Source organism: Dromiciops gliroides, chromosome 1 (assembly GCF_019393635.1).
Source record: "Dromiciops gliroides isolate mDroGli1 chromosome 1, mDroGli1.pri, whole genome shotgun sequence".
NCBI classification, from domain to species: Eukaryota; Metazoa; Chordata; class Mammalia; order Microbiotheria; family Microbiotheriidae; genus Dromiciops; species Dromiciops gliroides.
This window is the reverse complement of record NC_057861.1, coordinates 448,426,722-448,454,179: the sequence shown is the minus strand read 5'-3', so window position 1 is coordinate 448,454,179 and position 27,458 is coordinate 448,426,722. Positions and strand designations below refer to the sequence as shown.

The 27,458-nt window shown below is 34.8% G+C and overlaps 1 protein-coding gene across 2 annotated transcripts in view; it reads right to left on the bottom strand.

The window, feature by feature from the left end:
• Positions 1 to 27,458, bottom strand: part of RASA1 (RAS p21 protein activator 1) — a 127,960-nt gene that overhangs the window by 53,339 nt on the left and 47,163 nt on the right. For both annotated transcript variants that reach the window (XM_043973327.1, XM_043973320.1), the window contains exons 2-6: positions 27,041 to 27,193; positions 25,631 to 25,766; positions 21,839 to 21,909; positions 19,307 to 19,424; positions 17,214 to 17,245 (exon numbers count right to left, since the gene is read on the bottom strand). In XM_043973327.1, the coding sequence (XP_043829262.1) occupies positions 17,214 to 17,245; positions 19,307 to 19,424; positions 21,839 to 21,909; positions 25,631 to 25,766; positions 27,041 to 27,193 (510 nt within the window). The remainder of the gene's footprint in view (positions 1 to 17,213; positions 17,246 to 19,306; positions 19,425 to 21,838; positions 21,910 to 25,630; positions 25,767 to 27,040; positions 27,194 to 27,458) is intronic.

The following is a 27,458-nucleotide window of genomic DNA, read 5'->3' as shown; positions in this document are numbered from 1 at the left end:
AAACAAAGACAAAAAATGAGAAACATATCTGCCCTCAAAAGGATACAATATGTATAGAGATCATAGGTCGGGAGGGGGGAGAGGTAATAGTAGGTGGCATCTGACATAAACCTTGAAGGAAGCTAAGGACCCAAAAGACAAAGGTAAGGAAAGAATATATTCTAAGCATTGGGGAAAACCTGTGCAAAATTTGCACAGAAGCAAGAGATGGAATTCCAGGTTCCTAAACAGTAAACATGCAAATTAGCTGCAGGGGTAGTAGTGTGAACTAAGTTTGGAAAAGTAGGCTGGAGTCAGAATATGAAGTGATTAAAAATGCCAAGCTAAAGAATTTTTATTTCCTGCCAGAGGCAATGGGGAGGTGTTTTGTTTTCGGTTCTCCTACCATCTCCCCCATCTTTTTAATCACTGAATATTCTTGACTGGGGGAGTGCCATCAATGCTTTAGGAACATGATGGCAGCTATGGAAGACTAACAAAGAAGTTACTGTAACAGTCCAAGTGATAAATGATAAGGGACTGATATAGGGTAGTAACAAGAGCGAAGAAAAGATGGCTGCTATAAAGGTTGTCCCAAGATTTGACCAGTAGTTTACATTCAAGAGTAAAATTGAAAAGAATTAATAAGGAGTCAACAATGATGATAAGGTTCTGAACCTGGGATGACAGAAGGATGATTATTTTGATAAATGGGTAAGTTTGGTAGGAACAAATTGGGAGTGAGAGAGAACGTGGAACAATTAATTTTTAAAACATGCTGTGTTGGAAAGACTTATGGCACATCTGCAGACAAGGGTGATGTGATGTGAGACTAAGGCTCAGAAGAGAGATTTTGGCTAGATATGTCGATGTAGGGAATCAGTTACAGGGACATAATAACAGAACACAAAGAAGCAGGTTCAGAGAAGATGACCCAGAGTGTTGGTGGATACCCAACTTAGATGGTAGGATACAGATGATGATGAGACAATGGAAAGTAAGGAATCAGTCAAAAAGCTGAACCAGGAGTGAAAATGCCAAGGAAGAAGGGTTGATAAGTGTCAAAAACTATAAAGAGGTCAAACTGATAAAAAGTCACCTGACTAATGTCACTAAGAGAACACTAGCAACTTTGGAGAAGCAATTTCAGATGAGTGTTGAGGTCTGGAAATCAGGCTGATAAGAGTACAAAAAAATGAAATGAAATAAAGGCAAATCTGGATGGAATAGGTACATATAATGGCAATGAAGATCTGCAGTACTTATTATAGCGAGGTGGTTAGGGAGGAGAATAGCATACCCCTGCCTAGCAACAATAGACTTCGGATCATTATTTTGGGAATTCAGGGAGGGGAAGAAGCCTTTGAATCCACTTTCTGATTATAGCTAAGACACCAACCTATCAAGTAAATATAGTTCCTTCACAAGTCTTTACCAAGCAAAGGTCTCTCCTATGAGGATTGTGTACGTTCTGTTCTGTGGGGGCAAATATAACACAAATCTAATCCTTCTCAGCATACCCTTGAAGATAGCTACCAAGTACCCTGAAAGTCTTCTCTTCTCCAGGCTAAACAAACTTAATTCCTTCTACATTATTTTCTACTCTTCAGTCCTTTGCTCCTTGTTTCTTTCTCTGATCAACACCTTGTCAAATCCTAACCTTGATTTGTTCTCACCATCCACCTCTCTTACTCCCACTCACATGCTATTGGCGTGTGGAAGTAGTATAACTGTGCAGATTGGGTCCACTCCAAATTCAAGTTTGGACTCTTCAGTGGCTCCTTATTAATTATTCTCAGTTTTACTCCAAGTATAAAATCAAGTGCCACATCTTAATGATTCAACCTTTACAACATCTTTTGCATCAATCCTCTCTCCACTCATAGCTCCAACCCTACTTTAGGCCCTCATCATTTCTCACTTGGACTACTACAGTAGCCACCTTATTGGTCTTTATTTTACTTTCTCCTAAATCTCAAATAATTTCAAGTGTGTCCACATGTGAGTTATTCCTGCCCCCAAACAATTCTCCATTCCCACTTAAAGAGAGCAACTATTTTTCTCTTATCAAGCCTCTAATGGTGTCTCTTCCTCCCCTCCTCCAAGCTTCACCTTTATACTGCACTCAAAAAATCGAGGTGATTCACCAAAAGTTCTTTTCAACCCTTCTCTCATATCTCTCTGAAATCATCTCTTGCTTCTCTTCCATTTTTTCCAATATCTCTTCCTTCCCTCAAACTGCTGATGAAGCAGTTCCTCTCCTTGCCAAGATCAACCCCTCTATATGAATCCTTGATCCTACCCCCTCCAATGTTCTCAGTAAATTGCTCGCATGAGCAATTCAATACTTCATCTTCAATCTCTCCCCTACTGAACAATTCCTTCCTAGCTGCTTACAAATGCACTCTTTCTCCCCACCCATAAAAAACCCTCACTACCTTCTACTCTTCTCCTTTAACTTTCATGCTGAACTTTTTTCCTCCCTTTTTCTAGCTTTTCAGCTAGTCAATGAAAAAGTCACTTACTCTTGGTTTCTCTACTTTCTCTCCTTTCAATTCCACTTGTTCTATTAACATTGCACTGAAACAACTTTTTCCTAAAGCATAGACCTGACCATTTCATACTCCCTACTCAATAAAATGCAGTTGTTTCTTGATAGTTCTAAGACCAAATATAAACTCCACTATTTGGCAATTTAAAGTTCTTCATAACCTGGTCTCTTTCTATACTTTCAGCCTGCCTACATACATACTTCTATTTTACCCTACTTCACAGTCCTCTCTAAACAGCTGTAGTACCCTCCTTTTGCACATGATGCTCAATCTTCTGTTTCCATGCCTTTGTCCTGGCTGCCACTCACATCTGGAACACTCTCCCTCTTCCAATCCACCTGAATGTTCTTCCATGACTCAGGCCAAACGTTATCTTCTACAGGTGGCTTCCTAGGTGCTGGCTCCTTTGCCTCTAAGGGCATTTCCCACCAGCTCAGCACATGTCTTATAAACACCTACTTAAGCTTCTTGAAAGCAAAATCTGTTTGGTTTATTTTTAACTTTTCTTTATATCACTAGCACTCAGCATAGTGCCTGGAATACAGTATGCTTTATTGATTAATTTAACATATATTCACATAGCATTCCCCTGTATCATCTCAATATCAAGGTCATACTTCCATTTGTCTATTGTTCCTTCCTAAATTTTTGTACCCAGAACTGAATACTATAAATACACCAGATATGGTAAGGAACAACATAATAGAACTATCATCTCCCTCATTTGGAAAACTGTCTTTATTGTTTCAGCTTACGGTAATAACTTTTGGGGATGTCATGTCATCTAATTGGCTCTTGTTGCTTCAACAGGTTAGATTTGAAATCTCTGAAGAAATCAGAGCAAAAGATTTTAGAATGCCAAATAGAGATTTCAATCAAAATGACAGAGAACACAGAATGTAGGGGGAAAGCAAGAACTAAGAAGAAATCAGTGCAGAAATAGGAAAATTAAAGAAAAGAGAGATATAAATAGAATTAAGGTGACAGGATAAGAGGAAAATTATAATTAAGGCATAACTTAGTATACATAAAGTTTAAGAGAACAAAATAAAGAGATTAAGATGAGACAAAAAGAAATTTTAGAAAATGAAAAAGATGTTTGTTTGCCTTAACAGAATAGGTACAGAAGCCCAGAAAAATGCAACACAAGGACAAGGAAGGAAGCTACAAAGAATGAATGAATTTAGAAAAAACATAAGTGAAGAATTAACTACTATAATAAACAGTATAATTAAAGAGATGTGCTCTTGGCAGAGTAATCACACTACCAAGAGACAAGGTATATGCCTCCTGGAACACAAAATAAAGGGAGTTATTTAGCCAGAAAAACTTTTAAGATGCTGATATTACTTTGTAAGTGCACAACTTTTTGATGCTAGATATTTCTACTCCCCCTTTTTTGTTGTTGTTTTTACAACTAGGTTTCAAAGCAGCCGGTGAACAACACTGATGGAGATAATATTACCAAACTCTGTCTAGGTTACATTTAGTGGCCTCATGAATAAATTATTTAAAACTTTGAAGAATTGATTGAACAAATCTTTGGTAGCAGTTATCAAAGGCAAATGGAAAAAGGTGAAACGACAAGAGTGACACAAGCTTATATTAAGCATTATATTTTTAAAAGGTGAAAAGGGAAAATATTAGGAACTGAGAAATCACTAACACTACTAAACACGTGTCCATAAATCCTGAGGCAAAAAGTTAGTGAAAATAGTAAACAAGTAATATGAGCAGAGTATGAAATAACTCACTGCTTTTTAAAAAAGAAATCACTAAAAACAACAAAAGGTAGGTAGAAAGAAAATTCTTAAGGTTTTTCCTTCAAGCCAACAGTAGAGAAAAGGGCAGACTGCTCAATTATTCCCTATTTTCCTTTGGAAGAAATTTATTTTGGATTCACCTCTAATGAATCCAAATTACCAGTCACTTCAACAATGCTCTCTTCACAGCCCTTGAATCCCTGGACATTTGGGGATGTCTGACATTCCAACCCTCTAATTCTGGGTAACTTGCACTATCTGCCTCCTCCATTCTTACTTCCATGCTATCAAGCCCTACCGAAAATAATGGTACCATATTTACTGAGTCAACTATATTTTTTCTAGTAACAACTAAATTTTTACCAATATCTTATAATCTTTTTATTCTTCTATCACATCTTCCATAAGGCTATCACAAATCTCTTCCCAAAACCCGACACTACCCCATCACCTCCTCACTCTTAGTTCCGCTCCCCCCCAAAAAATGCCCATCCCTTCTTTCCAAGGATAAACACTCTACATGTGCTACCACCATCTTTGTGAATTATGCTCCATCAAATATGCTGTAAGGAAAGGGAATGGTATCCTCTCAATAAGGATATAATCGTCACCATTCAAATTATACTCCTCCAGACCTGTTTGAGGACAAAGGTCTCAGTCCCCCTTCCCTCCCCTCCATCAAATAGATCCCATGGTTCAAGTAGCCCTGAGCTGGTTTCAATGAGGTCTTCTTCTGGGCTGTGTCCATATAAGGGAAGACTGAAGAAATGTTCCTGTGTCACCTCCCCCATTAGCTAAGAACCCAAAGAATAATTATGGAAATTAGGGTTAAGAATGCTGCTTTCTGGTTAGCTAGCTCTTCCACATAGATTGTAACCCTTAAGTAACTGGACAGTGATGAACAAGGGGAGGGTCCATTTCAAATTAGGGAGTAGGAATTAAAATGGGCCTGCAAGCCATCACTTTTGGCACTTACTGTCTGTAGCACTTATTTGCAAGTGTCCATTCTCACAAGAATGAAAATAAATGAGCCTTTGACACATCACCAATGAGATAATTCCAGAGAGTTATTGAGCAGAGGTTGTTTTCCTCTCATATGCCTACCAACTTATGCCTTTTAAATGTTTGTCTCTTTGTAGGCTAGTTTCCTCAACTCTCAAGCATGCTCATCATTTCTATCCTAAGAACAAAATCATAGAAATAAAATATACTAGTCCAACCTGTACATGAAAAATTCCCTCTAGGGCAGCTAAGTGGAGCAGTGGATAAAGCACGGGCCCTGGATTCAGGAGGACCTGAGTTCAAATCCAGCCTCAGACACTTAACACTTACTAGCTGTGTGACCCTGGGAAAGTCACTTAAGCCCAATTGCCTCACTTAAAAAAAAAAATCCCCTCTAAAACATATAAAACAAAGTCATCATTCAGACTTTGTTCCACTTTGTTAAATGCCACTGGTGAGGGAAAGAGACAGCTAAAACTCTCACTATCCACCATATCTATCTTCCCATAACTAAAATATCTTTCTTGTAACAAATCTCTCTACCAATTTCAAAGACCAATGGTAATGACTTAGCAATCAAATTTCCTAGTTTTCAGTACCATGGAATACATTCCATCCATACCATCTGTACCAGGACACTAAAACTTCATCAAGGGCAATTAGTACTACCTTACAATCTCTACAATTATCTTGTATCAATGCTATAGCAATCATTTTTTGAACATCATTCTCCTTAGTAAACAAAGCAGAAGAAATGGGTTGAGCAGTTTCTTTCTTTTGTCTACTATTTTGCCATTATTCATTCCAGGTAGTGGTCCTTTATTCTGTTTGAGCATCTTCTTTTAGCTAATGTAGCTTAAAAATTTTTTTTAACAAATATAGCTTTTAAAAAACAAAAATTAACAAAATATTTCTGCTGTCAGTATTGGTCCTGAGTTCATGGGCTCTTACCTATCTTTTCTCTATTAACACAGGAGTTCCCTCTTCATTTCAGGCTATGCAGAGCTTTCATTTCAAAGATTCTAATATAACGTGACCACCTGCCTGTCAAGGTTCTCATCTTTTGTCTTTCATCAACAATTTCCATCTTGGTGAGAAGCAAATCTAGACTAACAAACTACCTTGCTGATACCACTATCCTTTGAAGGATGATAATATCTTTTAAAGTATGAAATTATTACCACAAATCAAGAAATAATTCACTGTACAGAGGGAAGGCTCAAGAATATGATCACATAAATGAAATCTGTTATTACTACTAAATCATGCTAGGCTTATGAGCCATTCTCCAAATTCCTTACCCATGTCCTTTTCTGCCCAAATAGTTTGTAGTAGAGTCTGTTAACAATAAACATCTGTTTCTGCCTCTGCTTATCTTCAGCCTAGCATTTTATACAAAACCTTTCCTCCTATAGGTCCCTAGAATTCCTTACATAAATGTCATCTTCTTTTTTTTTTTTTAAAGTGAGGCAATTGGGGTTAAGTGACTTGCCCAGGGTCACACAGCTAGTAAGTGTCAAGTGTCTGAGGCCAGATTTGAACTCAGGTACTCCTGACTCCAGGGCCGGTCTCTATCCACTGCGCCACCTAGCTGCCCCCATGAATGTCTTCTTAATATATATCACTATTCCTTTTCACACTCATCCCTCTTTCCCTTTCCTGTTCCCCTGAATAAAACATAACCTTTCGAGGTTAGATTCTAGTAGCATGGCCTTGCCCATCACATATCTGTGATACCTATCAGATCAACTTATTTCCTTGTATTAAGATCCTTAATTTACCTTTCTTTTAACCCAGACTTTGTACATTTGTATATATATACACTTGAGGTATACACTTTTTATTTCTGACTTCTTTCTTGGATTCTCTTGCTCTCTCATAAATTTGGGGGCATCTGTATACTTCCTATGCTATAGGAAGAATATGAGACTATCTATTCTCATAGAGAATCACTGTTCTCTATGGTACCTAGAGTTTGGCACCCATACTTGGGCAATTACCTCCCTCCCCTTTTATTAGATTTGTGCTGCATTCCCATCCCTTACCAAAAGACCTTTATTTTCTATTTTAAGTTATGGTCCAGAAATCCAAATCTTTTTTTTAATCTATTTCTAACTTATTTTTTACAATTATGTCTATCCTTTATTTACCTAGTATTTCCTCCTAGCTGTGGTTGTGAAATATATGTCCACTTACTTTCTTCTAAATTTTTATATGACGGAATCTTTTAACAAGGTTTCTCTTAAAACAATCTTCTCTTAAATATGAGTCTTGTCGTACCTAAGTTTAAATAGCTGATTCACATACAACATCTAACTTCCTCTTTTTCTTGCCTTCCATCAGCAACAGAGAAGGAAATGCTTCAGTCATCAATTTTTGGTACTATCAATTGTGCCCAAGTAAATCTCCACAAGTCTGTAATACTACTAGTCATTTTTTCCTTCGTCAATGCTCCCACACACCAAAATTATATAATACTATGTATTCAATGACTCCATTTCACCACCCACTAGCAACTAACTCTCAAGGGAATCTGACTTTCTTATCTAACACTCCACCAAAAAAATGTTTTCAAGGTGAATAATTATTTCCTAACAGCCAAGAAGTCTTACCTCTTTGCCTTCTCTAAATGTAACATTATATAAAATTCACCTACTCCTTCCTAATGTTCTCTCTTCTGTTGGCTTCCCTGACACTAATTCTACAGTCCACCTCAAACTCCTCTGACAGAATGGTATAAATTATAACAGAAAAGATTATTGTGGAGTAAAGCAAAACATGCTTTACAGGACAATCATCTACAGTAGCCATTTAAAAGTTAGGACTTAGATAAACAGAGAGCAGAAGGCTAGGCATATTCTGCAGAAGGAACAGTGGTTTCAGCAAAGGTACAGAAGTCAAGGAATATATGTGCTGTGCCCAAGAACAAGGAGTAGAAAAAAGTGCCAAAAGAGATCACATAAAAGAGTATGAGATATTAACTTTTAAAGATATAACAGAGAGGACTAGGCTATGGGATGTTCTTGAACAGCAAGCCAAAAGGGTTATTTATATATTATCCTGTAGACAGCAGGATGTTTCACATGAATCTGCTAAGAGTTTCTCTAGATCAAGTGATGTAAACATTAATTACCATAATGAATAATAGATTAGGTATGGCCAAAATACAGCTTATATATCTGCCACAGAAAAGGAGATCTAGGCAGGTTTAAGGAAGAATTATTTAACAGTTCACTGTTTTCATATTCCCAATGTGAGAATGTTTAATAGAAAAATGGACAACGAAGAGGCCAAACTTTGAATTACATCTGCTTACACCAAAAGTCTTATGGAAAGAGTGTGATCCATTAAAACAAAATGAGGTGCTAAAAGGGAAAGGCATGACCTATGAAAATAACTTGGTAATGAGGATTGCAGGAAGGAAAAAGGCAGAGAGGATCTATGAAAGAAAACCAAGAATTATTACATATTCCATACCTAAAATAGATGGAATCTGCTCCCCCTCCACCCTTGCCCCCAATGGGAGAAGACGTTGAAAAGTTTTTAAGGCATGAAGAAAAGTATTTGGTCAAAAAAATAAAAATGTAAATAGTTTCCAAGAGATAACAAGTAATTAAAATTAATATCAAGTTTCATAGAACACTATTAACTGAGAACATTTTTTTAAAGTTTTATGAAAAGTCTTCTTAAAAGGAAAAATGTCATCATATAAAAACTTAGAAAAAAATACGTGAAGTTCTATTTTACAAATATGGTTGGGGGAAAATTCTAAGTCAAACATGGAATAAAAGCAATTGCAAAATTCAAAAGATAAAATAACTTAATTGCATAAGATTAAAAAGACTATCACAAGAACAAAATTAATGCAACTAAGAAAAAATATTGAATGGAAAAAATAGTTCATCAAATATCTCTCACAAATGGCCTGATATCCAGAATAAATAAGAAACTAACACAAATATAAGACCCAAAACCACCTCCAAATGGACAAGTGGTCAAAAGACAAACACATTTCTCAAAAGAATCAAACCATTAAGAACCAATCATATATATGGGGCGGAGCCAAGATGGCAGAGAGGAAACAGCAAGCTGCCTGAGCTCTCCTTCTCTTCCCTCAAAAAGAACATTAAATCAAGCCTCTGGACAGATTCTGAAAGAACAGAACCTGAAAAGAGACAGAGAGACACAGTCTTCCAACTAGAGATAATTTAGAAGACTTCAGGAAAAGGTCGGTCTGACTCGGGCAAAAGGGAGGCACAGTGCAGGGCAGCAGCCCAGCACTGAGGGGATCACGGCAAGTCAGCAGGAAGCTGTGGGCCACAGCCAAACAACTTAGGCCCGTGGAACCTGGCTCAAAAATCTGGTGGCCCAGCAGGACAGTGGAAAAACCTACCTGCACCAGCCGAGAGGGCAAGTTGCCAGCTGTAGGGCCATGAACAGGACAGGCGTGACTAGGCCCACTGATCCTAGCACACAGACAGGAAGTGCAGGGGGAATGGAACTGCACACTTAAAGTCCTCAGTGTAAAAGCTGGTGAAACAGCACCTATACCCCCTGCACAAGAAGCCCAAAACAGGGACCCTGGTGCCCCCAGAGCAGACCTCAACTTAATAAATAAATAAATAAGCTTCAATAATGAGTGAGAAGCAAAAAAGAGCCCTCTCCATTAAGAGCTTCTGTATCAATAGGGAAGAAGCAAATACAAACTCAGATGAGGACAATACCCTCAAACTGCCTATATGTGAAGCCTCACGAGGGAAGGTGAATTGGTCTCAAGAACAAAAAGCCTTCCTGAAAGAGCTCAAAAAGGATTTTTAAAATCAACTGAGAGAGGTAGAAGAAAAAATGGAGAGAGAAATAAAAGCAAAACAAGAAAACTATGAAAAAAGAATCAGTAGCTTGGAAAAGGAAGCACAAAGATGGACTGCAGAAAAAAATTCCTTAAAAAATTCATCTAGCCAAATGGAAAAAAAGGTGCATAATTTTGCTGAAGAAAACAATGCCTTAAAAAATTAATTTGGCCAAATGTAAAAAAGGTGCATAATCTCATTGAAGAAAACAATGCCTTAAAAATTAAAATTGGACAGGTGGAAGATAAGGAATCCATGAGACACCAGGAATCAGTCAAGCAGAATCAAAAGAATGAAAAAAATAGAAGAAAATGTGAAATACATCATTGGAAAGACAACTGATCTGGAAAACAGATCCAGGAGAAACAATTTGAGAATCACTGGACTGCCTGAAAGCCATGATTAGAAAAAGAATCTAGACACCATATTCCAGGAAATTATTAAGGAGAACTGCCCTGATATTATAGAATCAGAGGATAAAATCATCATTGAAAGAATCCACCGATCACCTCCTGAACGAGACCCCAAAAGGAAAACTCCAAGGAATATTGTAGCCAAATTCCAGAATTATCAGGTGAAGGAGAAAATACTCCAAGCAGCCAGAAAGAAGCAATCTAAATATCATGGAGCCACAGTCAGGATTGCTCAGGACCTGGCAGTTTCAACATTAAAGGATGGCAAGGCTTGGAATAGGATATTCGGGAAGGCAAAGGAGCTTGGATTGCAGCCAAGAATCTATTACCCAGCAAAAATGTGTATTCTCTTTCAGGGGAAAAGAAGGACATTCAATGACATTGGGGACTTTCAATGTTTCCTGATGAAAAGACCAGAACTGAATAGAAAATTTGACCTTAACATATAAGACTCAAGAGAAGTTTAAAAAGGTAAACAGAGGGGGAAAAAAAAAGTTACTGAATTAGGTTAAACTGTTTACATCCCTACACGGGAAGATAATACTCATAACTCTTAAGAACTCTAAATGTATTTGGGCACTTTACACAGAGGGTAAAAATATAAATTGTCTTGGATATGATAATACAAAGAAAATTAAGGGGTTATGAAGGGAGTCTATGGGGAGGAGAGGAAAGGGGAGATGGAATGGGGTGAATTATATCATATGAAGAGGTGAAAAAAAACCCTATTACAATAGAGGGAAAGAAAGGAGGGATGAACATTGTGTCAACCCTACTTTCATTAGATTTTATTCAAAGTGAGAATAACATATACGTTCATTGGGATAAAGAAACTTAACTCATTCTTTAGGGAAGTAAAAGGGGAAGGGAAGGGGGGGACAGATAGAAGGGAGAAAAGGGTAAAAAAAAGGAAGGGAGTGATAAAAAGGGAGGGCACATTGGGGAAGCAGGGGTAAGAAGCAAAACGTCGGTGAGGAGGAATAGGGTGAAAGAACGGGGAAAAAGTACAAAGGGAGTAAATAGAATGGAGGGGAATAGACAGTTAGTAATCATAACTGTGAATGTGAATGGGATGAACTCTGCTATAAAACGGAAGCAAATTGCAGAGTGGATTAAAAACCAAAATCCTACAGTATACTGTTTACAAGAAACACATTTGAAGCAGAGAGATACACACTGAGTAAAGATAAAAGGCTGGAGCAGAATATATTATGCTTCAGCTAAAGTAAGAAAAGCAGGGGTAGCAATCTTTATCTCAGACAAAGGACAGGCAAAAATAGATCTCATTAAAAGATATAAGGAAGTAAACTACATCTTGCTAAAAGGTACTACAGATAATAAAGTAATATCAATATTAAATATGTATGCGCCAAATGGTATAGCATCCAAATTCTTAGAGGAGAAGTTAAATGAGTTACAAGAGGAATTAGACAGTAATACTATACTAGTGGGGGATCTGAATCTCCCTCTCTCAGAATTAGATAAATCTAGCCAAAAAAAATAAATAAGAAAGAAGTGAAAGAGGTGAATAGATTACTAGAAAAGTTAGATATGATCGATGTCTGGAGAAAACTGAATGGGGATAGAAAGGAATATACCTTTTTCTCAGCAGTACATGGCACATTTTCAAAAAATTGACCATGTATTACAGCATAGTCAAATGTAGAAAGGCAGAAATAGTAAATGCATCCTTCTTAGATCATGATGCAATAAAAATTACATGTAAGAAAGAACCAGGTAAAAGTAGAATGAAAATCAATTGGAAACTAAATAATTTCATTCTAAAGAATGAATGGGTCAAACAACAAATCATAGAAACAATCAATAACTATATCCAAGAGAATGACAATAATGAGACAACATACCAAAATCTATGGGATGCAGCCAAAGCAGTGCTTAGGGGAAAATTCATAGCTCTAAATGCTTACATGAATAAAAAAGAGAAAGAGGAGATTAATGAATTGGGCATGCAACTTAAAAAGCTAGAAAAAGAACAAATTAGAAATCCCCAATTAGATACTAAATTAGAGATACTTAAAATCAAAGGAGAAATTAATAAGATTGAAAGCAAAAAAACTATAGAATTAATCAATAAAACTAAGAGCTGGTTTTATGAAAAAACCCATAAAATAGATAAAATATTGGTTAATTTGATTAAAAAAAAGGAAGAAAACCAAATTACCAGTATCAAAAATGAAAAGGGTGATGTTAGCACCAATGAAGTGGAAATTAAATCATTAATTAAGAATTATTTTGCCCAACTGTATGCCAATAAATTTGACAATCTAAATGAACTGGATGAATATTTACAAACATACAAACTGCCCAGGTTAACTTAAGAGGAAATAAAATCCTTAAATAAGCCCATATTAGAAAAAGAAATTGAACAAGCCATTAATGAACTCCCTAAGAAAAAACCCCCAGGGCCAGTTGGGTTTACAGGTGAATTTTACCAAACATTTAAAGAACAATTAATTACATGGAAAAACAGGTGAAGAAGGAGTTCTACCAAATTCGTTTTATGACACAAATATGGTGGTGATACCAAAACCAGGCAAAGCAAAAACAGAGAAAGAAAATTATAGACCAATCTCCCTAATGAATATTGATGCTAAAATCTTAAATAAGATATTAGCAAGGAGATTACAGCAAGTGATCACCAGGATAATACACTATGACCAGGTGGGATTTATACCAGGAATGCAGGGCTGGTTCAACATTAGGAAAACTATTAACATAATCAACCACATCAATAAGAAAACTAACCAAAATCATATGATTATCTCAATAGATGCAGAGAAAGCTTTTGACAAAATACAGCACCCATTCCTAATAAAAACACTAGAGAGTTTAGGAATAGGGGGAGCTTTCCTTAAAATAATAAACAGTATCTACCTAAAACCATCAGCAAGCATTATATGCAATGGAGATTAGAGGCCTTCCCAATAAGATCAGGGGTGAAACAGGGATGTCCATTATCACCCCTGTTATTTAATATTGTACTAGAAATGTTAGCTTTAGCAATCAGAGAAGAAAAAGGAATTAAAGGAATTAGAATAGGCAAGGAGGAAACAAAACTATCACTCTTTGCAGATGATATGATGGTATACTTAAAGAATCCTAGAGAATCAACTCAAAAATTACTTGAAACAATTAACAACTTTAGCAAAGTAGCAGGATATAAAATAAATCCACATAAATCATCAGCATTTCCATACCTGACCAACAAAGTCTAGCAGCAAGAGATTGAAAGAGAAATTCTATTTAAAGTAACAGTAGATAATATAAAATACTTGGGAGTCTACTTGCCAAGACAAACCCAGGAACTCTATGAACACAACTACCAAACATACTTCACACAAATCAAATCAGATCTAAATAATTGGAAAGATATCCATTGCTCATGGACAGGCAGAGCTAATATAGTAAAAATGACAATACTACCTAAATTAATTTACTTATTCAGTGCCATACTAATAAGACTACCTAAAAATTATTTTATAGAGCTAGAAAAAATAATAACAAAATTCATCTGGAAAAACAAAAATTCAAGAATATCCAGGGAAATAATGAAAAAAAAATTCACAGGAAGGTGGGTTAGCGGTACCAAACCTGGAGCTTTACAATCAAAACTACCTGGTACTGGCTAAAAAATAGAGTGGTAGATCAATGGAATAGGCTAGGCTCTGGAAATGCAGTAGTAAATGACACTAGTAATGTGTTTGATAAACCCAAAGACTCCAGCTTCTGGGATAGGAACTCAGTATTTGACAAAAACTGCTGGGAAAACTGGAAGATAATTATGGCAGAAATTAGCCATAGACCAACATCTTATACCTTATACTAAAATAAGGCTAAAATGGATACATGATTTAGATATAAGACCATAGGTAAATTAGGAGAGAAAGGAATACTCTACCTTTCAGATCTTTGGAAAAGAAAACAGTTTATGACCAAACAAGAGATAGAGAATATTATAAAATGCAAAATGGATGATTTTGATTACATTAAATTTAAAAATTTTTGTACAAACAGAAGCAATGCATCCAAAATTAGAAGGGAGGCAGAAAGCTGGGAAACAATTTTTATGGCCAGTACTTCTGATAAAGGCCTCATTTCTAAAATATACAGGGAACTAAATCAAATTTATAAGAATTCAAGTCATTCCCCAACTGAGAAATGGTCAAAGGATATGAACAGACAGTTTTCTGATGAAGAAACCAAAGCTATCTATTCCCATATGAAAAAATGCTCTAAATCTCTAATGATTAGAGAGATGCAAATTAAAACAACTCTGAGGTACCACCTCACACCTATCAGATTGGCTAAAATGACAAAAAAGGAAAATAATAAATGTTGGAGAAGCTGTGGAAAAATTGGAACACTAACGCATTGTGGGTGGAGCTGTGAACTGATCCAACCATTCTGGAGAGCAATTTGGAATTATACCCAAAGGGCTATAAAGCTGTGCATAACCTTTGACCCTGCAATACCACTTTTGGGTCTTTTTCCCAAAGAGATCATAGAAAGGGGAGAGGGACCCACATGTACAAAAATATTTATAGCTGCTCTTTTTGTGGTGGCAAGGAATTGGAAGTTACGGGGATGCCCATCAATTAGAGAATGGCTGGGCAAGTTGTGGTATATGAATGTAGTGAAATATTATTGTGCTGTAAGAAACGATGAGCAGGAAGAGTTCAGAAAAACCTGGAGGGTCTTGCGTGGGCTGATGATGAGTGAGATGAGCAGAACCAGAAAAACATTGTACACAGTATCATCAACATTGAGTGTTGATCTACTGTGATGGACTATATTCTTCTCACCAATGCAATGGTACATGGGTTCCAGGGAACTCATGATAGAAGAGGAACTCCAAATCCAGGGGAAAAAAAAAAAGAACTGTGGAGTATAGATGCTGAATGACCCATACTATTTCTTTTGTTTATGGTGCTGTTGTTTTTCTATTTTGAGGTTTTTCGTCATTGCTCTGATTTTTCTCTTATAACATGACTAATGCAGAAATATGTTTAATGTTATTATATATATATATATATATATATGTATGTGTGTGTGTGTGTGTGTGTGTGTGTGTGTGTGGAGGGGGAAGGGAGAAAAATCCGAAATTGGAAAGCTTGTAAAAACAAAAGTTGAGAATTATCTTTACAAGTAATGAGGAAGAAAATTTAAAAAATTATAAAGAACCAATGATATGAAAAACTGGTCCAAATCACTAATAAAAGAAATGGAAATTAAAAGAATTCAGGTTTTATCACCCACCCAATAAAGGTAATAAAAAGTGAAAAGCAAATAAAGAGGTTGTGCAAAGTAAGGTATATTAGTGTATTGTTGGTATAGATACGCATTGATCTAACCATATTAAAAAGCTATTTGAATCTATGCTAAAAAAGTTAAAATGTCCCTATCCTTTGACCCAGAGAATCCACTAGAGGCCTACTCCAAACAAGCCCCACAAATACCCAAATATTCACATTATTGCTTTTTGTGATAGGAAAAAATTGGATATGAAATGGGTACACATCAACTGGGAAATGGTTTAACTTTGGCACATGAATGCAATAGAATATTATTGTAACATGGGAAAATTAAATATGAAGAAACATGGAAATTCTTAAATCATCAAATGAAATGAAATCATATTCGTAAACTGCTTAGAACAGTCCCTGGAACATAGTAGGCACTTGATAAATGTTTTTCCTTTCCCTCTTAAATGAACTGATGCAAAATGAAGTAAATAAACACAAGGCAGAAATACATGATGACTAGAACATAAAGAGAAAAAACAAAACAAAATAAAACAAAAAGCCCAACGACTGAGCCCTGTCATTAAAATGACCAAGCTTCCATTCAGAAGAGGTACAAAAACACACTTCCCCCTTCATTCAATGCAGAAGTAGGAAACCATGGATGTGGAATACTGCATGTTATCAGACATAGTCAATATTTTGGTTGGTTTTACTGAAATATTTCCCCCCCATTATTAGAAGGGAAGGTTTGCTGGGCAGGGGATGGGAGAAGGATATATTCAGAAATGTATTTGATTAAAAAAAATGACTTTTCAACCAATTTTTAAAAAATAAAGAATAAAATATTTTTCAAAAGAAAACATGAGAAGAAATAGTCTCTGGAACAGCAGAAAAGTTAAAAGACATCCATAAAAGAGCTATGAGAGTAGGCAAAGCACAAAACATTAGTTTTTTCTATATTTTTTAATAGGAGGAATTTTTTTCTTTAAAGAATGGAAATTTAAGGAAATTTTGCATATTTATAAGAAAATGATTTGTGATAAATTTATTGTTTGTGTAAAACTGGTTGGTTCAGTGATTTAAAAAAACTATGAAGTATATATAATACCATTTTATGATTTAAAAAAAACACCAGTCTCCTAGAGATATTCTAAAACAAACTGTTTATCTTAAAGCTTATTAGATATTAACTTCCCTGAAACAAATAAACTTTCAAGATCCTTTTCAGCAATAAGATTCCTCCTAAGTTCACAATTATAGTATTAATTTGGATTCTCCACTAATAAAAAGAACATTTAGCTTAGTCAACATTCAAATTACTAAAAATTTTAAACTGGAACAGTCATATGGATTAGTGACTTTGAAAAATAAAATGTTAACATTAACTTACATTTTGCCTTCATGTGGATCTTCTTCACGACCCTGATTAAAAAAGACATTAATATTTTATACTTTATATAATGAACTATTAATCTATTTTGAAGTTTTACTGAAATCAGACAGTCAAATTAAAACAATCCATACCTCTTATCTGTTTATGTATATCAGGAGGAACATTTGCCAGAAAGTGATACTTTCTTTCTAGAAAATTTGAGCATTTATTCTCAGCAATAAAAAAAAATCAAAGACAACTCTAAAGGAATTAGGATGACAAATGTTATCCATACCCAGAGAAAGAACTCTGGGAGTTTGAATACAGATAGACACATACTTTTTTACTTTATTTTTCTTGGTTGATTTTATTTTTGGTCTATGTTTTCTTTTACAACATAACTAATATGGCAATGTTTTATATGACTACACATGTATAGCCTATATCAAATAGTGTGCCTTCTCAATGAGGGATGGTGAGGAGGGAGGGAGGGGATTTGGAACTCAAAATTTTTCAAGATAAATGTTAAAAATTGTTTTTATATATAATTGGGGGAAATAAAATACTAAATAAAATGTTTTTAGCATCTCTTCTATGAATGAGAGTTAGCTGGCATGCATTAATACTCTAAATAAAACAGATTCAAATTAGATAAACAGTGCTGTTTGTTCCACAGAAGCAATTATTTCCTAAGTCCTTATCCTCTTTGAATTTTTCTACTCATTAAGTCAACAAGAGTATGAAGAAAGAAACCCCACATTACAAAATTTTGTTTGTTTGTTTTAAAATGAAGACAGTACACAACAATTTGCAGCACATTTTAAAATTTCTGTTGCCAGACAGGTGAAACATAACTTATTCAGAAAACTTAGCAAAGGTCTTTCAACCATAGAAATCTTTGTTTCCCTAAAATAGGTAATTCAAAGTCATATATATTAACTATTTTATAATGATAAGATTCAAATCTTTGCTAGCAACCCCAAGATGGTTTTTGTTCCATGGACTCGGAAGTAAAACAAAAATGCTGTTCCTCATCCCCAGATAACCACTTCATCAAGTAGACAATTAGGTAAAAGATAAAAATGTCTTGTTTGATCTCGTTTTTGGAGCTGTCATCATCAGACAGGATCTAATACATAACCAGATCTATGACACAGTCTGGCAAGTTTCATACTTCTGGACTGAAAAAGGTCCTAAGTGTAATTCTCTCATACGGGAAGTACAGGGCAAGTATATATTTAATTTGAAAACTTATGATTAATATATTTTAGTAATTTAGTATATTTTAGTAATAAAACAATTTTTTCTATTACATGTACATGTAGAATTTGAGCTAGGAAAAAAAAAAAAAGATAACCTCACCTGACATATAGATAGGGAAGCCCAAAGAAGTAAAGTGACTTTAATTCTCACTGAGAATTGAGAGTTACACAGTTAATAGCATAGGTGAGATGTAGATTCATATGCTCTTTCCATTATATTCATATATTTACAAATATAGATTTAAAACAATAATTTGCACTACTTTGATAAGACATTTCCCATGCTTATAACTAACTCACAAGAACAAAAGTGATGTGTCTTGTAGTATGAAAGTGGTGGAGAAACTTTAAATGGTAAAATTCGAATTAGGAAACAGAAAAACATGTAAAGTACTAAGGACAGGAATCTGAAGCAGAATTTACTGATATATATGCAACCATTTCAAAGTTATGATGTAAATTTGAGGTAGCATTGTTTCAATATGAAGTTGTATGAAGACTGGCAAAAAAATTATATATAAACACACATAAAGTGTGCACTGGTTTTAGTCTTTAGATTCAAAATATGAGTTTAAAAATACACAGCTTTTATTTGATTCCTTAAGCAAAATACTTTAATAGTCTAATATCATAACCTTCATTACATTATGAAGATTAGTAAAAAAAAAAAATTCTGCACCCTTTAGTAAAACAGTCTACATACAAAAACCAAACTTTCTCAAAAACCAAACTTTCTCATCAAATAGTATTTTATCATCACAGCTAGAATCTCTTAAGCATTTTCAGTCTCCCAGGGCTTTTAATGAACTACTTGGAACTCCTTAATAAATTTAAAAAAAAACAACTTACCACTTCTTCTACTAGATCTTCAACAATAAGGCCTTGTTCATCTGTTCTCAGATTTGTAACCCACATCCATCCATCTTCTAATTCATTATGAACAATAAACATGTCTCCTTTAAGGAAACTAAGGATAAAAATATTGAAGTTATTAAAAATGAAGTCACAGTAAAAAAAAATTTAAAATTCATCTTACTATACCATAAACAAGCTACAATAGGAGAAATATATAAATAAAACATGAGTGCTATGATAAAATGACAAATCACTAGAGTTAGGATTAAAGTATTGACTAATCCAGAGAATGGACAATACACACATACATACTTGTGTATGTTCAGCTCATAGTTGGCACTTTAAGCATATAGTAAACTGTTTAATTCAGAAAACCACAAGACCAACAGAAATATCATTAATATCACATCATCACGTGGGTAGCTATGTCTTTTTGGTAGAGAAGCAGTGGACTTCCAAGGTTAAGTCTAGTGTATGCTCTCAGATATGATCAATGTCATCTGTTTTGCTTGTCAGTTACAAGAAAGGGTTCTTGGAAACAATTAGAGAATGGCTATCCAAATTACTGCACTTGATATAATGGAATATTAGAGTGCCCTAAGCAATTATGAATATGAAAAATATCAAGTAAACTGATGTTAAGTAAAGCAAATAAAACCTAGAAAACAATATGCACAATGACTACAACATAAATGCAAATAGAAATAAAGAAAAAATTCGAGTACTATGTAATTAATTGTAATAACAAAGCTTAGTCCTGAGGAAATGAGAAAATGCAGGTCCTTTACCTTTTTTGGCAGAAGTTGGGAAAGTCCCAAATTTTTATATCTCACAACTTCTATCTTTATTCTTTTTATACCCAAATTTTTTCCCTGTTCTCTATTCTTTAGTCCACCAGTAATGGTGTCTGTAAGTATCATCTGTGAAAAAAATCAATCTTTTCTATTTCTTGTCAAGAAAACAAAATTGCTGCTCCAAGTTTCCAACTATTTTAAAAGGGACATTTTTACATTTCAGAACTTCTTGAAACAAAGCATTCTAATTCATTTCAAAGACTGTTCTTAGGCACCCTCATAACATAATAACCAGGAAACACAAGTGATTCTGGAATGAGAGAAACTGGTTCAAATCTACCTTCTGAAGCTTATACCTGTGTTACCTTGGGTGAGTAACTTAGCCTACCTCAGTCTTAGTTTACTCATCAGTAAAATGAGGAGGTTAAAGCCTGAAGACCTTTCCAGTGATAGATCTATGATCTCAAGGATTACCTACAAAACTTATCATTTTATCAATAAAGGAAATAAAATACTGATAAACTGAAAGAAATTAAAATTTTGAGGCTAACTTAGGGCCAAAGCAATTTGGTGGTAGAGAAGGCCTCAATCAAAGCAGTCTTCTTTGTTTCAATACATGTTTTGTTCTGGATTTCTTCAAATGCAAGGTACTATTCATAAGCACAGGGACTAGAGTTGTGATGTCATTGACATAGGAACTCCTATGTGTGATGAAATAATGAGATTTAGCAGATACTCAAAGACCCACCTGGAGATTAATCTATACTGACTGAATCAAGTGAGAGTGATTGACTGCTGATTAAGCCTACTTCAAGTTAATTGGATTGTAATCACACCTGGCTATCCCTTAAGAAGGTATTGTTCTCAGAAACTAGCCTGTGAACTCAACTTGAGAACACCTTCAAAGCCAATGGATTTGGATGATGCCAACCAATCAGCCTGAAGCAGTGTGTAAGGACTGCCTCTGTTACAGACCTATAAAAAGCTTCCACAATCAGCTTGCTAGAGAGTTCCTGATTAAAGCAGGCTCGTGAAGGAGGACTTCAGCAAGAACCCAACCAGGCTGGAACTCTAGGTTAGGTAGGACTTCTTTTTCTTAACTTTCTGAACGAACTCCTTGTGAATACCTCTATGCTTTAATAAATGTTTAATGCCCAAAGACTGGTGCTGAAGCTTCTAATTTAAGGCGACCACAATTTAGATTTTAAACATCACATATGTGAGTAAAGATCAGCACTTTTGTGCAACTTAAGAGTCTTAAAATAAGTTGCGTGTTTTTCTTGGATGTGAGAATGGCTTTTTATTCATTATTCCACACTGCCTCTCATAAAGTATGTCAAAAACAATTAATACAGTATCTTAAATTAATGGAACAACCTGAAGGAAATGAACATCTGGATGTAGGGTGGGGACTAACTATCTGGATACATGGACCAATATGAAGTAAGGTAAATAATAAAAGGTACTGCTCTCCATCTGTGATAAAACATAAAAACAAATTATCTTTCCTTCTTCTATCTCAGCTCTCACAGAGCAAAGAGGTCAGCCAAAACAGGGATTAAGGAACATGGGCTCATGTTGAGATAGTCTGCATTGGTTTTTATTCTAGATCTACTACCAGAGCTGCCTTAAAATCTTTCTAGCTTTAGCCTGAAAACCCTGCAACCTCCAGATTTCAAAACAATGCTCACCACACTAAGTCTAGTCATAAAATCATACATGAAAAAGATACCTGATTTCATCTGTGTCTGGTACTTTTGTATAAGGCAGGATTGCTCGTACACGCCTTCTGTCTTCCACTGGCTAAAATGGTAACACAAGAAAATGCTTTAAATGGGTAATTATTTCTCATACTAAAGTTCTACATCCACAAAAAAGAATCAAATCCTATTAAAACTACCTTCACAGTATTGCACAAATTATTGAGTACTTTAATTGTGTATTTTTGAAGAAATGAAGTCAAGGATCACCTAAAGGGCAACGTAAAGGCTATTCATGGTAGACATGAGAAGGCTGAAATAGATTACAAACAATTATTGTTATAAAAATTTTGTAGAGATGAAAAAGTAGGTATGTGGACTAGTAGTTACTAGATGATATTTTCATCTTCTAGGAAGAAAACATTATTATTAATATTAATATCATCTTTTATTTAGAGTATTAATAATGTGCAATATTTTCCCCCACATCTTTGGCGTCTTCTCTTTCAGGCATGGTGAAATCAATTCCTTAATGCTTCAAAATAGTGTCAACTCCAGCACAAAACTCCTGTGTATGTTTGGGTTAGTTCAGTTGTTTTCATCTTTTAAAAATAAATAAATAAATAAATAACACACAACTAGTACTCTGATGTTCAAGTCCAGATGCTGTGAACCCATAATCACTGATGAAAAGATTCTATCATAAAAAGTGTTACAGGTCGTCTCCGTTTTTCATCTTGTTACTGTCCTCCCAGTTTCTTCCTTAATTATTTTGCTTAGTTGGCTTTCTCATCACTTATTTTTCCTTCCACTATTTATAGTTATTTTACAAGAAGATACTGTTCATAATCTTCCACCATCCTTCACTTTAAGATTTTTATTTTAAGCCAGTATAGCCCCTGGCTGTCCTCTTTCTGCCTGACAAAGGGACTAGATGTTTATTGTCAGTTAACAAATATTTACTAAGTGCCTACTATGTGCCAAGTACTAAATGTACTGAATAAAGTGGTTTCTAGACTCTTCTCGTCCTGACAATTTATATAAATGACTCAAATTTCTTTAGTAAATCTCACAGTTTTAGCTAGTCTAAAACATTAAATTTAACTGCTGGTACTCTATCTGAACTCTGTTCAATCATCAGCAAGTTGACACATTATAGGAGGAACTGACTCAAAACTATAATAATATTTTCACTATAAATGAACACAGAAGACAAAGAAGCAACTAAAAGGAAAACTGGCACACAAATTCTCTTAAACAAATAAAAGGAGTTGGCACAGTTAGGTTTTTTTTTTAAGTACATCCAAAGGTAGCAAGATAACATTATTTCATGGAGCATTTGGTTACCCTGTCTTCAATTTGTATTCAACCACGAAAAGTCTCCCAGATTTTGGAATCTAAAGACCTGAGTTCAAAATCTAGCTGTGCCTTACAACCAGTGTCCCCTAAGTTACAATTTCTCTGGACCTGATCTCTAAAATGAGACTGAACAAGATGACCTCCTAGATTCCTTCCAATTCTTTATCTATGAACCTAATGATTCTTTATAAAAAGAGATCTGCAAAATCTGTGTTGGAAAATATATTCCAGGATCAAAGAATGATAAAAGATAAAGGCTAGTTGTTAGTTGTCACAAATACTTTCTTCGAAGAAGATGGAAATGATCTAGAGAGAGCCTATCAAGAAATCCAACTAAATGAGATAGAGCCAAACATATTTATAAATGAAACTGACAAGAGGTCAACAAAGAAGATGATACAAACATATCTGGCCAGCATTTTAATAGTGATTTTATATCTTATCAACAACCAAAGCAGAACCACCACATTTGATTCTACCATGCCTGGACCTGATACCACATGAAAAAGAAAAATGATTTATATTTCAATTCTTCAATGATCTGAATGTTTATCAGAATGGTTATTTCTTCCACTGATGTAAATTGTGATTCCTCATTGATGTAAATGGTGTGTCTAGAGCTACTATGTACCAAAAATTCATCACCCAGCAACTAACCTAGTGACAGGTGTTTCTGAATTTAGGTTAAGCTTCTGGTCCTCAGAAAACTAACATACAAACTATCACCAGGCCACTAAAAGCAGATACAGAACTTTAAAAACTGGAATTGTAAAGAACATCTAAACCAGCTCAAACACAAAGCAAAGACATTAATGCTTATAGGTACACAATTTTAAAGACACTCAGGAAAAAAAAAAAAAAAGACACTCAGGGATCAATTTTCAAGACAGCTCAAAGAAAGGAAGATTCCCATAATCAACAAACCTACGTAGCACATTATTAGGTGATAAGGATATAAACACACATTGAAATTAATTCCTATTCTCAAGGAACTTATAATCTAATGGAAAAGATCAAGAATAGTTCTTTTACTCTCCCCCTTCCAAAAACAGGTAGATATCAAACTATATGCCCTCTTCATCTCTATAAAAATATTTGTGAAAATAGTCTTTGTGCATGTCAAGAGCTTCCTTGGAAAACATGAATAAACAGCCAGGCTAGAGGAAAATATACCTCTCAGTCAATATAACATAACCATTAAGAAAGTATTTGAGGGCAGCTAGATGGCACAGTGGATAGAGCACCAAACCTGGATTCAGGAGTACCCGAGTTCGAATCTGACCTCAGACACTTAACTCTTACTAGCTGTGTGACACTGGGCAAGTCCCTTAACCCCAACTGCTTCACAAAAAAAACAAAACAAAACAAAAGAAAGTATTTGAAAAAATTATGCCCAGAAAGATTTCCTAAGACACAGTATCTTATACATCAAAATCATAACACACTGGGTTACAATGTGCTATAGTGATAAATGCTGGTTTTGGAGTCAAGGACCTGGGTTTAAATGCTGTTACTGCTACATATTGGGCAGCTAGGTGGCGCAGTGGATAAACTGCCAGGCTTAAAGTCAAGAAGTCGTCTGTCTTCCCGAGTTCAAATTCAGTCTTAAACATTTACTAGCAGTGTGACCCTAGCTAAATCACTTAACCATATATGCCTCAGTTTCTTCATCTATGAAATGAGCTGGAAAAGGAAATGGCAAAGCATTTCAGTATCTTCGCCAAAAAAAAACCCTCAAATAGGGTCACAAGGAATCTGGAACAAGTGAAAAATAACTTAACAACTGCTACATTATTACCTTTGTTACTTTGGACAATAAGAAGTGTCTTATAAGACCTTCCTTAGCATACATAAAAACGTCAGAAAAGTGAGTGGAATACTTATGCACCAAGAATAAAAACCAACAGTTGAAGAGAGTTGGTACCTTCAACATTCTAGGAAAGATGAAGACCTCTACAAATCCTCCCTTGGAAAAGTAATAAAGGAACAGAGGAAGCATTCAAACTGAAAATATCATAGTTCCTTCGAAGTATGTTCACGTATTCTAAGAGTTGTATTTCCTTCCCTCAAGAGGGGTGGGATGGGGGAAAAAAGGAAGCTAAGAACTAAGACAAGAAATCTTAGAACTAGAATTTGGGAGCTAGAAATAACCACTAGATCATCAAAGAAATACAGCAACACCTGTCCTCCTTAAAGATGATGAGGCCTAGACAAGTGGAAACGCTAATTATACTTTTACTGATTTAGTGTTTTACTTAGTTTACAAAATGCCGATTTAGTTCCTTACTAAGCTTATCACAAAATTTTACCAGGTTTTTACCATCCCTTTTCTATACATATAATCTCTCCCTTTTTTGATACAGTTAATGTGGTATAATAGATTGAGTCTTGGAGTTGACACCTGTGATTTAAGTTCCAACACCAAAATTTACTAATCATATTACTCTGGACAAAGTTTTACTTGCCTCGGGAGGTGCTACTGGATAAAGTAATTTTTCTCCTTTAAGCAAACAGGACACATGACTGTAATAACCGATCAGATCGGATAATGAAGAAAATCGTCTTCCACCAATATAATAATCTCCACACATAGCAATAATCCTGTTTGTAAAGCCAAAAAGAATCAAATACAGTATATGATGTTGATAAATTAATATTTAACACAATTTCAACACCTAAATGGCAAAAACAAAGCATTTTTAATAATTCACTTGACATGGTTCTTAAAATTTTATTCAATTTATTGTTAAAATTATTACCTTTCTCATTGCATACTACATTTTGGGAAGCAATAACTTTTGTTAAATAAACGACATGACATGCTTAATGTCATAGCCCTAAATCAATCAAACAATTCATTAAAATATTTGAAAAGTTTTAATAATGCAACTTCCCCATCCTTCCTCCAATCCCATTTCTCATCATTCATTTTGGATTTACAATATAAGCCATTCTTTCTTTTTGCTAATAGTTAGGTCCTAGAAACATTTACACAAACATATGAAAATGTAAAATGCAATAATAAACTTTAAATGTATTAAAATGAGGAATGATTTATATTCTTAAACTTTATTTAAAGATTTATAAATTTGACTATGCTCCAATACTGGAAGTTCTGTACCTCAGGTATAGCTATTCTTCCCTCAAATTTTGTCTTAACATGTAAATTACCTCTATAAAGACACAAAATGGAAGCTATGGATCTGATAATTGAAAAACTGCTTTCCTACTTGATTGGTATAACTTCTCGGAAAAACATACATGCCAAATAAGCAAGAGAGGGTGTGTAGGTGAGTGGGTGTAGGTGTGTGCATACATGTGCACAGGTATTTTGTGTATATAATATAAATGTAACTTTTTTTATTGGGTTATTGTTTGGTTGGTTTGTTTTGCTTTTTAGTTTGTTTTTAATGTACAACTTTATGAACTTTCTCTAACTCAAACTTTAACCCTAAAGGATTCTTTGCATTTGTTAATAGCAAATATATTTCAGAAAATCTCAATAAATGCTTAAGTCAACAGCATTTTAAAACAGAAGAATTAAAGTGAATATTCAATACTACCCTTTTCTATGTACTGGTAACTAAATCACTTGAACTGAAAACAAATTTATAATTTAAATACAATCCAGCTTATATTCCCATAAAAATGAAATTTGAGAATATTTCTACATACTAAACAGAAACAATAACTCCATGATATTTTATACAGCAGCAAAATTTTACCTATGGTGCAGTGGATAAAGCAATGGCCCTGGATTCAGGAGGACCTGAGTTCAAATCCGGCCTTAGACACTTGATACTTACTAGCTGTGTGACCCTGGGCAAGTCACTTAACCCCCATTGCCCCACAAAAAAACAAACCAAAAAACTTACCTAAAATGATTGACAACATTTGTTTTGCTAAGGAATGAAAGTACAAAAGATCCTGGCCTCCGATCACTCTCCCGTATTAAGTAACTGCCAGGTTTCCCTGCTTGCCGGAGGCGTTCTTCTGCTATGGTTCGATCAAGTTTTCCATGATACCATCTAGGAAAAATCAGAGAATTCAAGAAATTGCTGTTATAAAAAGAGCAAATGTGAAGATACTATTGCTAGTTTGGGGATAAATCATGATATGCTTTAAATATCCACATTTTATTAAATTTTTCCACTTACTAATTTTGACCCTGAACAAATTATATACAAGTTTATCTATCTAAATTGTTTTGTCTTTTTAAATGCTAGGTCTCCTCATCTAACAAGAGAACAGAACTTCAGGTGCTTCTCACAGGCTGATACCACTAATAAATAA